Source organism: Gossypium hirsutum, chromosome A10 (genome assembly GCF_007990345.1).
Source record: "Gossypium hirsutum isolate 1008001.06 chromosome A10, Gossypium_hirsutum_v2.1, whole genome shotgun sequence".
NCBI lineage: Eukaryota > Viridiplantae > Streptophyta > Magnoliopsida > Malvales > Malvaceae > Gossypium > Gossypium hirsutum.
Window position 1 is genome coordinate 4,348,641 of NC_053433.1, and position 14,175 is coordinate 4,362,815.

The window sequence follows — 14,175 nt, forward strand, 5'->3', positions numbered from 1 at the left end:
ATTTATGTTAAGTTATTTTTTCGTGTATTTATATATATTAATTTCGTGATTAATAATATTTATTTGTTCACTTTTAAAATTGAGATTGTATACTATTATTTGAAAAATTATGACCTATACCATGTCTGAATATGTTGGATGAGGAACCGGTCTTCATTGGAGTACTTTCTTATTTCCTTCACGATTTTCATCTTCATTTCTATCCATAAATGATTGAGAGAGATGTAATCTTCAAGTGATGGAAACCAATGAGTTCCAGTCGTGCAAGTTTTTTCAAGAAATTTATTGTCGATTTCAACCTTTCATGGCTCCGCAAGGCAAGGTAAGAGGACTGGGCAGATGGCACAAATTTAGAAGGTGCCGCTTCAGCTAAGAAAAGTGCAAATTTTCCAAGCCATTAATGCATATCTGCAAAGGTCCCTACTATGTACTTATCTCTTACGATCTTGTTTCTGAAACATCAAACATCAAATATAACTTTTGCTAATTAATATCAAAAAGTAAGTGTCGGCACTAAGAGTTAAAATTTTGATTAAGACCACCATTTCAATGCAAGCCAAACCATGTTCTTCCTTATATAAATCTTATCAAATACATAGCTTCAGCATTGTGCTTATCCAAAAACCAGGGTTCTTTCTTGGGATTTTCTCGTTTCAAAACATCTTCAAAGCTTTTACTTACTTACAGACATGGCGAGTTCACGTCTTCCGAGGTTTATCATGGAAGTTGCTCCACCACAGTTTGTTACTGTGATGAGACAAAGAACAAGGACGATGTTGGATACCATTAATGAAGAGGATAATCTTGATGGTTCAAAGAGTTTATCATCAACTACAATTCCAGCAGGTGCTACTATGGTGACTGCTGCTGCTGCTTCATCTTCTTCAGCTACTACTGTGACGGCTCACTCCAAGTATTTTTCTCAAAGGAGTGTCCAGTTTTTTAATTTTCAGTAACTAGAACGATCGTATATTTGAAGAATATGTATCTTCAATCCCTTGTTTTTTTGATAATTAATCCCTACTTTTTTCTTCAACAACTAGCTAATTAGGTAAGTCCCGGGGGATTGGCTTGATGATCACTGGCCAAAACTTTGCTGAGACTTATATATGTGCTGTAAATGTAAGCCAGAAATGTTCATATTTTCATCAATAAGAACATTACGAATTTAACACCAAATTGACCGATAGATTCAAGTCGCATTAATCACGTTATTGTTAGAGTTTTATCATTCTCTTACAATTCACTAAAAAAAACATTATTTGAACCATTCTCTTAATCATTAATCACTCTGTTGTTAAGGTGAGCTATTACGCACTCTTTCAAGGGTGGCTGCCACTCTTACCTCCTCTATTGTTAAGCGGTTATTTAGGAGCCTTAGCTGGTGGTCCGGGCTGTTTCCCTCTCAACGATGAAGCTTATCCCCCATCGTCTCACAAACCAACCTCGACCCTTGTTATTTTGCGTTCATATCTAGTATTCAGAGTTTGGTACCGCTCTCGCGGCCAGCACCAAAACAGTGCTTTACCCCTAGATGTACAATCAACTATTGCGCCTCAATGCATTTCGAGGGGAACCAACTAACTTTGTGTTTGTTGAAAAGTCAATTAAAGGGTGAGTTGAAAAGTCAAAAATTGGAGGTGCAAGTGGCACCGAAAGAAAAAGTGGTAGGCAAGTTGTTTAAAATTGAATGGGATAATTGCAATTTTGGTCCCTAATTTTTTAGGCCATTTGCAAGTTAGTCCCTGAACCTCAACTATAAATAGGCCTAACCATTTCTCATTTCAACCATCCCAACCAATCTTTCTCTCTTAGTTTTCTCTCTTCTCCCATTTGAGAATTCTTAAGGAATTCTATTTGTTTGTAATATTTTGGAGATAGTAAAGTTATCATCTGGTGTTAGTGCCCGAGGACGTGGGTATAATTTATCGAACCTCGTTAAACTCTTGTGTTCTTTCTTGTCCTATTTTTCTTTCAATATTTGAGGGTATAATAGTAGTATTTAATTGTGCTATTAAATTACTATAGAAGGGATATTCTAACTAAGGAAAGACTTGGTATTCAAGAGATCCTGTGATCCACCTCTCTTTCCTGGGAATTGAACTTTGTGTGATTTTTTAGTACAATAATTTACACGCTTCCGACCCTATTGGAACTACAAGTGGTATCAAGAGCCGAAGGTTAATCGTGGTATGCTCTATGGTTGCAGTTTAAACTGATCTTCCACATCAGAAAAGATTTCCTTAGGTATATTGAAAGATTATAGAGAAAACGGTCGGTGTAGGAGCTTTAACATCGTCCATGTGGACAAGACCGACAATTGCAAATGCAAGATTGGCCGTGGAGATCTTTGATGGCACAGGCCATTTTGGTATGTGGCAAAGTGAGGTTCTAGATGCCCTTTTTCAGCAGGGTCTAGACATTGCCATTAATGAAGAGAAACCAGATGATGTACAGGAGAAAGATTAGAAGGCGATCAATCGATTGGCATGTGGCACAATTTGATCATGCCTTTCTCGAGAGCAGAGGTATGCTTTTTCAAAGGAAACTTCTGCAAATAAGTTGTGGGTAGCACTTGAAGAAAAATTTTTGAAGAAAAACAGTCAAAATAAGTTCCACTTGAAGAAAAGACTGTTTCGCTTCACTTATGTCCCAGGTACCACAATGAATGATCACATCACCAAATTTAATCAGTTAGTCACTGATTTGCTAAATACGGATGAGACATTCAAAGATGAAGATTTGGCTTTGATGTTGTTGGGGTCACTTCCTGAGGAGTTTGAGTTCCTAGAAACTACTCTACTTTATGGCAGGAGTGATATATCTCTGAGCGAAGTCTGTGCGGCCTTATACAGTTATGAACAGAGAAAGAAGGACAAACAGAAAAACTTAATCAGAGATACAGAAGCTTTAGTAGTCCGAGGTCGTTCATACACTCGAAAGAAAACTCAAAAAGGGAGATCAAAGTCAAAGTCTAGACTCGAGAAAGATGAATGTGCCTTTTGTCATGAGAAAGGCCACTGGAAGAAAAATTGTCCAAAGCTGAAGAATAAGGGAAAAGCTGCTGTAGATGCTTGTGTTGCAAAGCATAATACCAGTGACTCTGAACTATCACTGGTTGCATCGTCATCGTCATTCCATTCAGATGAGTGGATATTGGATTCGGGTTGTACCTATCATATGTCCCCTAACCGAGAGTGGTTCTCTGATTTAGTATAACTAAATGGAGGAGTTGTTTATATGGGCAATGACAATGCTTGTAAAACTATTGGGATAGGTTCAATCCAATTAAAGAATAAGATGGATCAACCAGAGTTCTGACTGATGTTCGGTACGTGCCCAGTTTGAAGAAAAATCTCATCTCATTGGGAGCCTTGGAATCCAATGGTTCAGTTGTTACTATGAGAGATGGGATTTTGAAAGTGACATCTAGCGCACTTGTGATATTGAAGGGCATCAAGAAAAATAACTTGTATTACTACCAATGTAGTACAGTTATTGGAGCAGTCGCTGCAGCTTCCGGTAACAAAGAATTGGACTCAATGCAGTTATGGCATATGAAGTTGGGACATGCCAGCGAAAAATCCTTGCAAATTTTGGAAAAGTAAGGATTGTTGAAAGGTGCAAAGGCTTGCAAATTAAAATTTTGCAAGCATTGTGTTCTGGGAAAGTAAAAGAGAGTGAAATTCGGCACTGCTATCCATAATACAAAAGGTATTTTGGAATATGTTCACTCAGATGTGTGGGGGCCTTCCAAAACACCTTCGTTGGGAGGAAAACACTACTTTGTTACTTTTGTTAATGACTTTTCCAGAAGAGTTTGGGTGTATACCATGAAAACTAAGGATGAAGTGCTTAGAGTTTTTCTTAAATGGAAAACTATAATCGAAAACCAGACTGGCAAGAAAATCAAGCGGCTTAGGACGGACAATGGAGGGGAATATAAAAGTGATCCATTCTTCGATGTGTGCCAAGAGTATGGTATTGTTCGACACTTCACAGTTAGGGATACACCGTAGCAGAATGGAGTGGCAGAGCGTATGAATCGAACATTGCTGGAGAAAGTTCGATGTATGTTGTCTAATGCTGGGTTGGGCAAGCAATTTTGGGCTGAGGCTGTGACATACGCTGGCCATCTTGTTAATCGTTTGCCATCATCTGCATTAGAAAGAAAAACTCCTATGGAGGTATGGTCTGGAAAACCGGCTACAGATTATGATTCCTTACATGTGTTTGGATCCACTGCATATTACCATGTGAAGGAGTCAAAGTTAGATCCGAGGGCAAAGAAAGCTCTCTTTATGGGAATTATTTCTGGAGTGAAGGGATTTCGTCTTTGGTGCTTAAGCACAAAGAAAATGATCTGTAGCAGAGATGTTACTTTGATGAATCTGCCACATTGAAAAAGGTAGCAGATGAAGATATTCAGACAAGCGATACTCCACAGTAGGTGGAGTGTACTCCAAAACAGGTAGAGTTTGAGCAGATGGGGATTTGCCCAGTTAATAAGTCTAATTCTCCAGCCACAATGGAGGAATTAGAGGTTGAAGAGGTTCTGACCCAAGAACCATTAAGTACACCAGATCCAGTTGCAGTTGCAAGGCCACGGAGAGAAATTTGTAAACCTGCTCAATTTACTGATATGGTGGCCTACGCCCTTCCCGTTATTGATGATGATATTCCTGCCACTTATCAAGAAGCAATGCAAAGCTTAGAAAGTGACAAATAGAAATGCGCCATGGATGAAGAAATGCAGTCTCTCCGGAAGAACAATACTTGGGAGTTGGCGCAATTACCGAAAGGTAAAAGGACAATCGGATGCAAGTGGGTATTCGCAAAGAAAGATGGATCTCCTAGCAAGAAAGATGTTCGCTACAAGGCAAGATTGGTAGCTAAAGGCTACGCTCAGAATTAGGGAATTGACTACAATGATGTATTTTCCCCTGTTGTGAAGCATTCCTCCATTAGAATTTTGTTAGCCTTTGTAGCACAGTTGAATTTGGAGCTAGCTCAACTTGATCTTAAGACGCCTTTCTTGCATGGTGAGTTAGAAGAAGAGATCTATATGACTCAGCCCGAAGGATACACAGATGCTGGTGGTAGAAATTGGGTTTGTAAGCTGAACAAATCGCTATATGGATTGAAGCAATCCCCAAGGCAGTGGTACAAACGATTTGATAGCTTTATGAGAAGGCAGAAGTACACAAGAAGCAAATATGACAATTGTGTGTATTTGCAGAAGCTGCATGACGGACTTTCATTTATCTACTCTTGTATGTTGATGATGTGTTAATCGCTTCGAAGAGCCAAAAGGAGATAGATAAGCTGAAGGCTCAGTTGAATCAAGAGTTCGAGATGAAAGATCTAGGTGAGGCCAAGAAGATTCTCGACATGGAGATAAGTAAAGATAGATAGAGAGGCAAGCTTTGTTTGAATCAGAAGCAATATCTGAAAAAGGTATTACAATGTTTTGGTGTAAATGAAAACACAAAACATGTAAGTACCTCACTTGCTTCTCATTTGAAACTTAGTGCTCAATTATCTCCGAAAACTGAAGATGAAAGAGAATATATGGTGAAAGTCCCATATGCTAATGCAGTTGGGAGTTTGATGTATGCGATGGTGTGTACGAGGCCTGACATTTCACAAGCTGTTGGAGTTGTGAGCAGGTATATGCATAATCCTGGAAAAGGACATTGGTAAGCTGTGAAATGGATTCTACGGTATCTTCGAAAAACCGTAGACGTTGGTTTAATTTTTGAGCAGGATGAAACACTTGGTCAGTTTGTAGTTAGATATGTTGATTCCGACTTTGCTGGTGATTTAGATAAACGTCGTTCAACTACGGGGTATCTGTTTACTCTTGCGAAAGCCCCAGTGAGTTGGAAGTCTACCTTACAGTCTACAGTAGCTGTGTCTACTACAAAAGCGGAATATATGGCAGTTACAGAAGCTGTTAAGGAGGCTATTTGGCTTAATGGATTATTGAAAGACTTGGGAGTTGTTCAAAGTCACATTAGTCTACATTGTGATAGTCAGAACGCTATTCATTTAGCGAAAAATCAAGTTTATCATTCAAGAACCAAGCATATCGACGTAAGATATCACTTTGTGCGGGAAGTCTTTGAAAAAGGAAAAATTCTACTTCAGAAGATTCCGACCGCAGATAATCTCGCAGATATGATGACCAAGGTGGTAACAACAATCAAGTTTAATCATTGTTTGAACTTGATTAACATCTTGAAAATTTGAACACCTTCAGGTGTATGGCGCTCGAGAGCGCATTTGGAGGCACTACAAAATATAGCTTTATCAAATTTGGTGAGTTGAAGGAAGTATGTGAAGATGTGAGTATCCTAATCAAATCTTCAAGGTGGAGATTGTTGAAAAGTCAATTAAAGGGTGAGTTGAAAAGTCAAAAATTGGAGGTGCAAGTGGCACCGAAAGAAAAAGTGGTAGGCAAGTTGTTTAAAATTGAATGGGATAATTGTAATTTTGGTCCCTAATTTTTAGGCCATTTGCAAGTTAGTCCCTGAACCTCAACTATAAATAGGCCTAACCATTTCTCATTTCAACCATCCCAACCAATCTTTCTCTCTTAGTTTTCTCTCTTCTCCCATTTGAGAATTCTTAAGGAATTCTATTTGTTTGTAATATTTTGGAGATAGTAAAGTTATCATCTGGTGTTAGTGCCCGAGGACGTAGGTATAATTTACCGAACCTCGTTAAACTCTTGTGTTCTTTCTTGTCCTATTTTTCTTTCAATATTTGAGGGTATAATAGTAGTATTTAATTGTGCTATTAAATTACTATAGAAGGGATATTCTGACTAAGGAAAGACTTGGTATTCAAGAGATCCTTGGGATCCACCTCTCTTCCCTGGGAATTAAACTTTGTGTGATTTTTTAGTACAATAATTTACACGCTTCCGACCCTATTAGAACTATAGTGTTCAAGTGGCATTTCACCCCTAATCACAACTCATCCGCTGATTCTTCAACATCAGTCGGTTCGGACCTCCACTTAGTTTCACCCAAGTTTCATCCTAGTGATGGATAGATCACCCAAGTTCGAGTCCATAAGCAGTGACAACTGCCTTATGAAGACTCGCTTTCGCTACAGCTCCGGTGAGTTCCCTTAACCAAGCTACTGCTTATGAGTAGTCAGCTCATTTTTCAACAGGTACGTGGTCAAAGCCCTAGGCTCCTTCCAATATTTAGGAGCTTACAATTATGAACATATGTAAAATTTAAATTTATGAATAAAATGATCTAAAAATCAATAAATTTTATTGAGATTGAAATTTAATCTGTATACTTTAAAAGTTAACAATTCAATCTTCTTATTTTTTATTTAAAAATTTTAGTCTAATTATTATCTTTGTTTGTAATTTTTATTAAAATTTATCAATATATTTATTTTTGTCAATATAGGCAGCATCAATCTAACTAACATACCAAGATGACAAATATTGATAAAAAAAATATTAACAATGTTAACTATTGAATGAATATTTTTAAATTAGAAAAAATAATTTATCTATTTAAGTATAGGGATTAAATTTTTAATTTTATCAAAGTACAGGGACTAAAACCATATTTTAACCAAACTGTAGGCTTTAGGCTTTAATAGACTAACTGATTTGGGAAATTTTGCTAACGAATCCATGAAGGAAGCTGTTTTCATTGCTCATCTACATTCGTTCCCTTTCTTTAACCAATTTTCTTCACCGCTCATTTATCCGATTTCATGGGATACCTTCACCCACTCTTCTGCTTTCTCTCTTTCCAAAATTTTCCCCCATTAATCTATCCAACTACATTTTCTTTTCCCATTTTAATCTTCATAAATTGAGTTTTATTTTCTTATTTTTTGGTAACAAAATGAGGGTGGCCAAGTCTCAGCTATGGCAAGTGGCAACCATGGAAGAAAAAGAGGTCTTTGATTGACAGCAAGCTTTAATATAAACAAAGGGAAAATTGAAAAAGATGCCCATTTTTTGAAAAGAAAATTACGAGGAACTTAAAAAAAAAGGGGGGAGAGAAAGTGATGACGGCTCGCACGAGCTCGAATAGCAGGACACGTGTGGGGAAGTACGAGCTAGGGAGGACGTTGGGAGAAGGAACATTCGCAAAGGTGAAATTTGCGAGGAATGTAGAGACTCAAGAAAATGTAGCAATCAAGATTCTTGATAAAGAAAAAGTTTTGAAGCACAAGATGATTAGTCAGGTATTTATATTTATTTGAATGATTCTTTTCGTCTTTAGTTTTGGATTAATTAGGATGCTAATTATGAATTGACTTTGTAATCTTAATTTTTTATTGTTTCTCTTTCTTGCCTTTTCTTTGATTTTCTTCGGACTCAAACATTGATTGTGAGCATAAGTTGACTTGTTTGGAGGACAAACAGAGTATTAAAACAACTAGCAAGCATATGAGTTTTTAAGAACCAAACTTCAATAGTTTTAAAAGTTTTTATTTTTTTGTCAATTTAACATTTTTTTAATTAAATTTGAACCCATAATCTATTCAGAATGAGTTAAAATGTTATAAAATTGGTGTTATGACAATCTCACTTTCAAGTAGATTGAAATGCAAATTATCATATTTAAAATTATAATATTTTAGTCCCTATTTTTATTTTTATTTTTAAAAAGTAATTTAGTTCTTTTGGAAATATTGGTCAAATTCGATTTTTTTTAAATATTAAAATTAAATTTAGTTCAAATGAAAAATAAGAATTGAAATGACAAAAAATGTAATAAGAGTTAAATTTATCATTATGTCTTTTTAAATAAGAAAGATGCTATTATGTTCTTTGCACATGCTATCTTATTCTTTTTCTTTGTCCTTCGCAGATTAAACGCGAAATTTCAACCATGAAACTCATTAAACACCCAAATGTCATCCGTATGTTTGAGGTTTGGCACAATTTTTTTCTATTTTACTTTGTTTGCTTGTTTCTTGTCTATGCTTCTTGGTGACTTCCACTGGTATTGTTTGTGTAGGTGATGGCTAGCAAAACAAAAATTTATATTGTTCTAGAATTCGTGACTGGTGGGGAACTTTTTGACAATATTGTAAGACATTGATAGTTACAAATATGCGCCTTTGTTTTGGAAAAGTGCTATCAGGATTCATTTAATGGCATTCATCTTATTTATGGACCAATACCAGGCTCGCAGGGGGAGATTAAAGGAAGATGACGCTAGAACGTATTTTCATCAGCTTATTAATGCTGTAGATTATTGCCATAGCAGAGGTGTTTATCATAGAGACCTGAAGGTGTAGGATATAGTTTGTGTTCACTACCCCTTCGTGGTAAAAGTACCATGGAGGCCGCTGTATTAGCAATCAGATTGAGTTTTGCCTTATCTACTCAAAAAATGGGTAAATTAGTCCTTATACATTAGTTCGAAGAGCAAAATGGTCCTTTTTGTTAAAAATTTCATCTATTTGTATTGCTAAAAATTGATGTAGTTGATGGAATAACCGGACAAGGATACGCGATGTGCCACTTGTACTTCATGTTGACATACAAGGGCCATATTTTAATGATAGAAAAAGATGAAATTTTTAATAAAATGACCAATTCGGTCTCTGATCTAATATACAAAGACTAATCTGCCTATTCTTTTAGTAAATGGGACAAAATGCAATCCGACACTTAGTACAGGCGTCTCTAAGGTACTTTTACCCCTCCTTTCGCCTATAGCAGTTAAATATGTAAAATTATTTGATATAATATTTTGTAACAGCCTGAGAATTTGCTGCTAGATGCTAATGGAGTTCTTAAAGTTTCTGATTTTGGTTTGAGTGCTTTACCTCAACAAGTTCGAGTAAGTGTGTTGTCTTCTTGTCTTATGACCTCTCTCTGTAAGTGATAACATTTATACAATATCTTATATTCATTATGGATTTCTTCTATGTGTGCTGCTTTTTCGTAATTGTGCAGTCTTATACTACTCATTTGCTTTTCCACGAGTTAAAGATGACCATTTTTGTCCACCTTGCATGTATGTGGTTTGACCTTTGCTTAGGTGATTAAATTTTGTGGGTATCAAAGGAGGTGATTAACCGTAGAAGCATATGGCAATGGTGTTTCCATCACGTACCACATTGGTGGATGGGTGTTTATCGTTCATCTTTTCATAAGATACTGGTAGAATAACTAAAACTGATTATTTGATCCTTTTTGTATAGGCGGACGGTTTACTTTACACAGCATGTGGAACACCAAATTATGTTGCTCCAGAGGTAGATAAGCTTTTGTTGTAAGCAAGATTCCTTTTTCTTAATGATCTATTAACTTTACTTTTATTACTTCCTTTTTCTATCACTTTCTAGGTGATAAAAAGTAAAGGTTATGATGGAGCTAAAGCAGATGTGTGGTCATGTGGTGTTATACTCTTTGTCTTAATGGCTGGTTACTTGCCTTTTGATGACACCAATTTAGTGGCTTTATATAATCTGGTGCTTGTTCTCTATTTCTATCTCTCAAATTTCTTTTTTCCTTTTACTTCAAAGTAAACAATTTTGCTAGAGTGTCATGTGTTATTACGTGCCAAATCATTATCAAAGAGAACACATGTACACATATAAGCAAAGAAAAAAAGATACCTGCCATGTTTGTATCAGCCTAGTTGTCATGTTAGTGACCAACCAACTTGAAGTTTGATTTTTGTCTTCTGCATATAAAATGCTTTCTCTAAAAGAGTCCCCTGTCTGACTGCAGATATTTAAGGCGAATTTCAATTGTCCTCCATGGTTTTCATCAAGTGCGAAGAAATTAATCAAAAGAATTCTAGATCCTAATCCATTGACTGTACATACTTTTCTCCTTTTTTTCATGTTTTCCCCTTTTTTTCTTCAGTTGTATATGAATATAGTTTTCATTCTTTACTACTTGTGATTAAACTAGAGGATAACAATTGCTGAGATTCTTGAGAATGAGTGGTTTAAGAAAGGATATAAGCCACCTAAGTTTGAGGAAGCTGATGTTACTCTTGTTGATGTGGATTCCATTTTCAATGAATCAGGGGTAAGAGTTGTGTTTTTCACATATGGAACATGGTTTTGTGTTGTTGGTACAATGGGATGAGTCTGTGTACATGGTTTTGATAACAGGGATCTCCAAACCTTGTCGTTGAACGACGAGAAGAAAGGCCTGCAGCACCTGCTATGATGAACGCATTTCAACTTATCTCGACGTCTCAGGGTCTTGACCTCAGTTGTCTGTTTGAGAAGCAAATGGTATGTTAACCAAGTATCTTCAAATCATTATGTGATATACTAAACAGAAAATGGGAAAAATACCCATGGCACTCTTGACATTTTGATTACAGGGACTAGTTAAACGGGAAACAAGATTCACATCAAAAAGTCCTGCAAATGAGATAGTCTCTAAAATAGAGGAAGCTGCATTGCCCTTGGGTTTTGATGTGAAGAAAACTAACAATAAGGTTTACTCTAAATTTTAACTGCATTTAATCTTTGTGCGTCCTACATCTGATGGACAATTGGACACTGAATGAACTGTAAATCTCTTTAGATCTTTCACCAGATATTAGTTATAACATGCTTAATTATTTTCTGATTTTTGATGATTCACTTTCTTTTACATGTCACAGATTAAGCTGTTAGGAGAAAAACCCGGACGAAAGGGTCATTTGGCTGTTACAACAGAGGTACCTCTCGTTTAGTCATTATCTTTTTGCGCATAATTTCAGCTGTTTTCACCCCTTTAACCCTGCTTGTTTCCATCTTCAGATTCTTCAGGTGGCTCCTTCAGTCTGCATGGTTGAACTTCGAAAGTCTGGAGGAGATACCCTGGAATTTCACAAGGTATTAGAACTTATATAGTGCTGCTTATGAAAACACTTTCTTATTGAATATAAGTTCTAGGCCTGTCAGATACCAGTGGATAGTTTTATTTACTAGTGGGTAAACTACACTTGTAGCCACCCTGCTATTGATAAGTTTCTTTTTTGGTCACCTAACTATTCAATTTTTTCTTTTTTAATCAGCCAGCCAGCTTTTAAATTGGCATAATAGCAACTTTAACCTTAACATTTATACATTGTGCCAATTTAGTTTTGATTTTAAAAAATTTAACTCTCAACATTTACACATTATATAATTTGTTTTTTTTTCAATGTTTTTCACATTGTATCGAAAAAATTAATCCTAAATGTCACAAATAAAAGTAAAACTGAAAAAAAAAAACAAATCACACAATGCGTAAATGTTGAAGGTTAACTTTTTTGAAATCAAGACTAAATTAACACAATGTATAAATATTGTGAATTAAAGTTGCTATTATACCAAATTTAAAAAGTTGCCAAGTTATCTTCCCGTTAGTAATTTCTAATGGCTAGTGACCAAAAAAGAAAAAATCAAATAGTTGGATGATCATTTTGTAACTTTTCATTATTTGGTGACAAAAAAATTTTACTAATAGTTGAGTGACTACCAGTGCAATTTACCCTTTACAAATTTACCTATAACCATGGTCACTCATCATGTAAAAGCATGCGATGGATATCACTTTGGTGTTCCCTGTTTAGAAATAACGCCTTTGTTTTTCCCCTCCTAGCTTTATGTTTCCTTAATTTTACACACTGCTTTCTCAAATTTACAGTTCTATAATAATATATCTGCCGGGTTAAAAGATATTGTATGGAAAACAACAGAGGAAGGAAAACCGGAAGAAAAGAAGGGTTAGTATATATAATACCAGCTTGCAGAGCATACATATCATTGAAGTGTAAATTTATTATCATCCTATGATATTTTTTTGAAGAACCTAAATTCAAACACTATTTTAGTTTGTATATGCATGACTTTAATGTGGAAGGCTTGTAGTATGTCAACAATTAGCAGTTAGGAAGTGTTGTATCATATTATAAACTCCATATTAGGTGATCCTTTTCTTCCATGGTTTTCGTGCAATTGATTGCAGTGTCTCTTTCATCCCGATGACCGGGGTTTTCCACAGACGGTGCATCTGGTCAGTTCTCTAGGGCAAACTTTTGTTACCGGCTGCTCAAACGGAATATTTTTCTCATTTTCCGATGGTTGTAGACTTCATCGTGTGTAAAGCACCGTATGCATGTACCAATTATATATTAGCCTCTGTTGGAATTTGCGATTCTAAAATACAATTTAACTCTATTGTTTGGAGACTTAACAATGCCTATTAGTTCAATTAATGAATAAAAAATAGGAAAAAGAAAATTGGTGGCTGGCATTGAAATTTTTTGTTTCCCTTTCATATTTTTTTTCCAATATACCTCTAGTTTCAGCCACCTACTCTTCTGAACTGTTTTTCAGAAAAATCCTTAAAAACAACTCCTCAACTATGTGGGCCTTGCATAGGGACTGCTTCTTTTAATACTAACGGTCACATCTCATATGAAGTGATTGGCATTGTGCCTAATTACCATCTTACATAAGTCTATAGGGATAGAGTACTTGACCAACTTAATTTGAGACCACCAATAAAAGAATGACACTTGACACCTCAAAATCATGACTAAAGGTATATAAACCCTAAGCTTGTTTGTGAAAGGGGATCTCTCTCTCAATTCTGATTAACCTACAATCACATTGTTTAAACCACTGCCTACAGCGGCTCTTAGCCTTACCCTGAGAAGGTCAACCATCCTCCATCACCATTATCTCCGCCTCTTTCGATTATAGTGTCAACAATTGGTGTGTGAGTGTGAACCACTTCCATTTTCACATTTCTCATTATGGCAAACCAAAAAAGTCAATATCCTTAATGGACAAACTCAAGATCAAACCCAAATGAATCAAAACTTTAACAATTATTACACCTAGTCTTACCCATATCAACAATACTATGTATCTTACCTTAGTTATAAAAGCCAAGCTTACGCCACCCAAAACCCAGATATCAATCCCTAACAATAGTTAATGTTGCAAGAATAGTTCAAAGCTTTTTAAGAACAATTTCGACAATATTAAGAGTACTAACTACGCCAACAGGAAGCATAACAATAACAACAGGATTAATTCCAACATAATATGCAAGAATTATCGACTACTCAAAAATAAGATAGAAGAAAAACCCTAATGTGAATCGTGAGCGACCCAAGTAAAAAGGCGCCAACATTAAAACAAGAGTCAACAGAAGCACACCTCAATAGAGAG

The 14,175-nt window shown here is 35.9% G+C and overlaps 1 protein-coding gene across 3 annotated transcripts; it reads left to right on the plus strand.

Annotated features, from left to right (window-relative positions):
* Window positions 1–7,658: 7,658 nt before the first annotated feature.
* On the plus strand, window positions 7,659–13,189 carry LOC107937499 (CBL-interacting serine/threonine-protein kinase 23). 3 transcript variants are annotated; one of them, XM_016870388.2, is made up of 15 exons: window positions 7,659–8,229; window positions 8,859–8,921; window positions 9,009–9,080; window positions 9,178–9,285; window positions 9,759–9,839; window positions 10,204–10,257; window positions 10,348–10,473; window positions 10,736–10,825; window positions 10,922–11,041; window positions 11,128–11,253; window positions 11,346–11,462; window positions 11,631–11,687; window positions 11,770–11,844; window positions 12,641–12,719; window positions 12,998–13,189. In XM_016870388.2, exons 1-15 carry the CDS (start codon window positions 8,050–8,052, stop codon window positions 13,081–13,083), a joined length of 1,434 nt encoding a protein of 477 aa, XP_016725877.1. In that variant the 5' UTR covers window positions 7,659–8,049; the 3' UTR covers window positions 13,084–13,189. The 3 variants fall into 3 exon arrangements, with proteins under 3 accessions (XP_016725877.1, XP_016725878.1, XP_016725879.1); XM_016870390.2 differs by having other exon boundaries at window positions 7,660–8,229; window positions 12,962–13,189; XM_016870389.2 differs by lacking the exon at window positions 12,641–12,719 and having other exon boundaries at window positions 12,962–13,189.
* The last annotated feature ends 986 nt before the right edge of the window (window positions 13,190–14,175 follow it).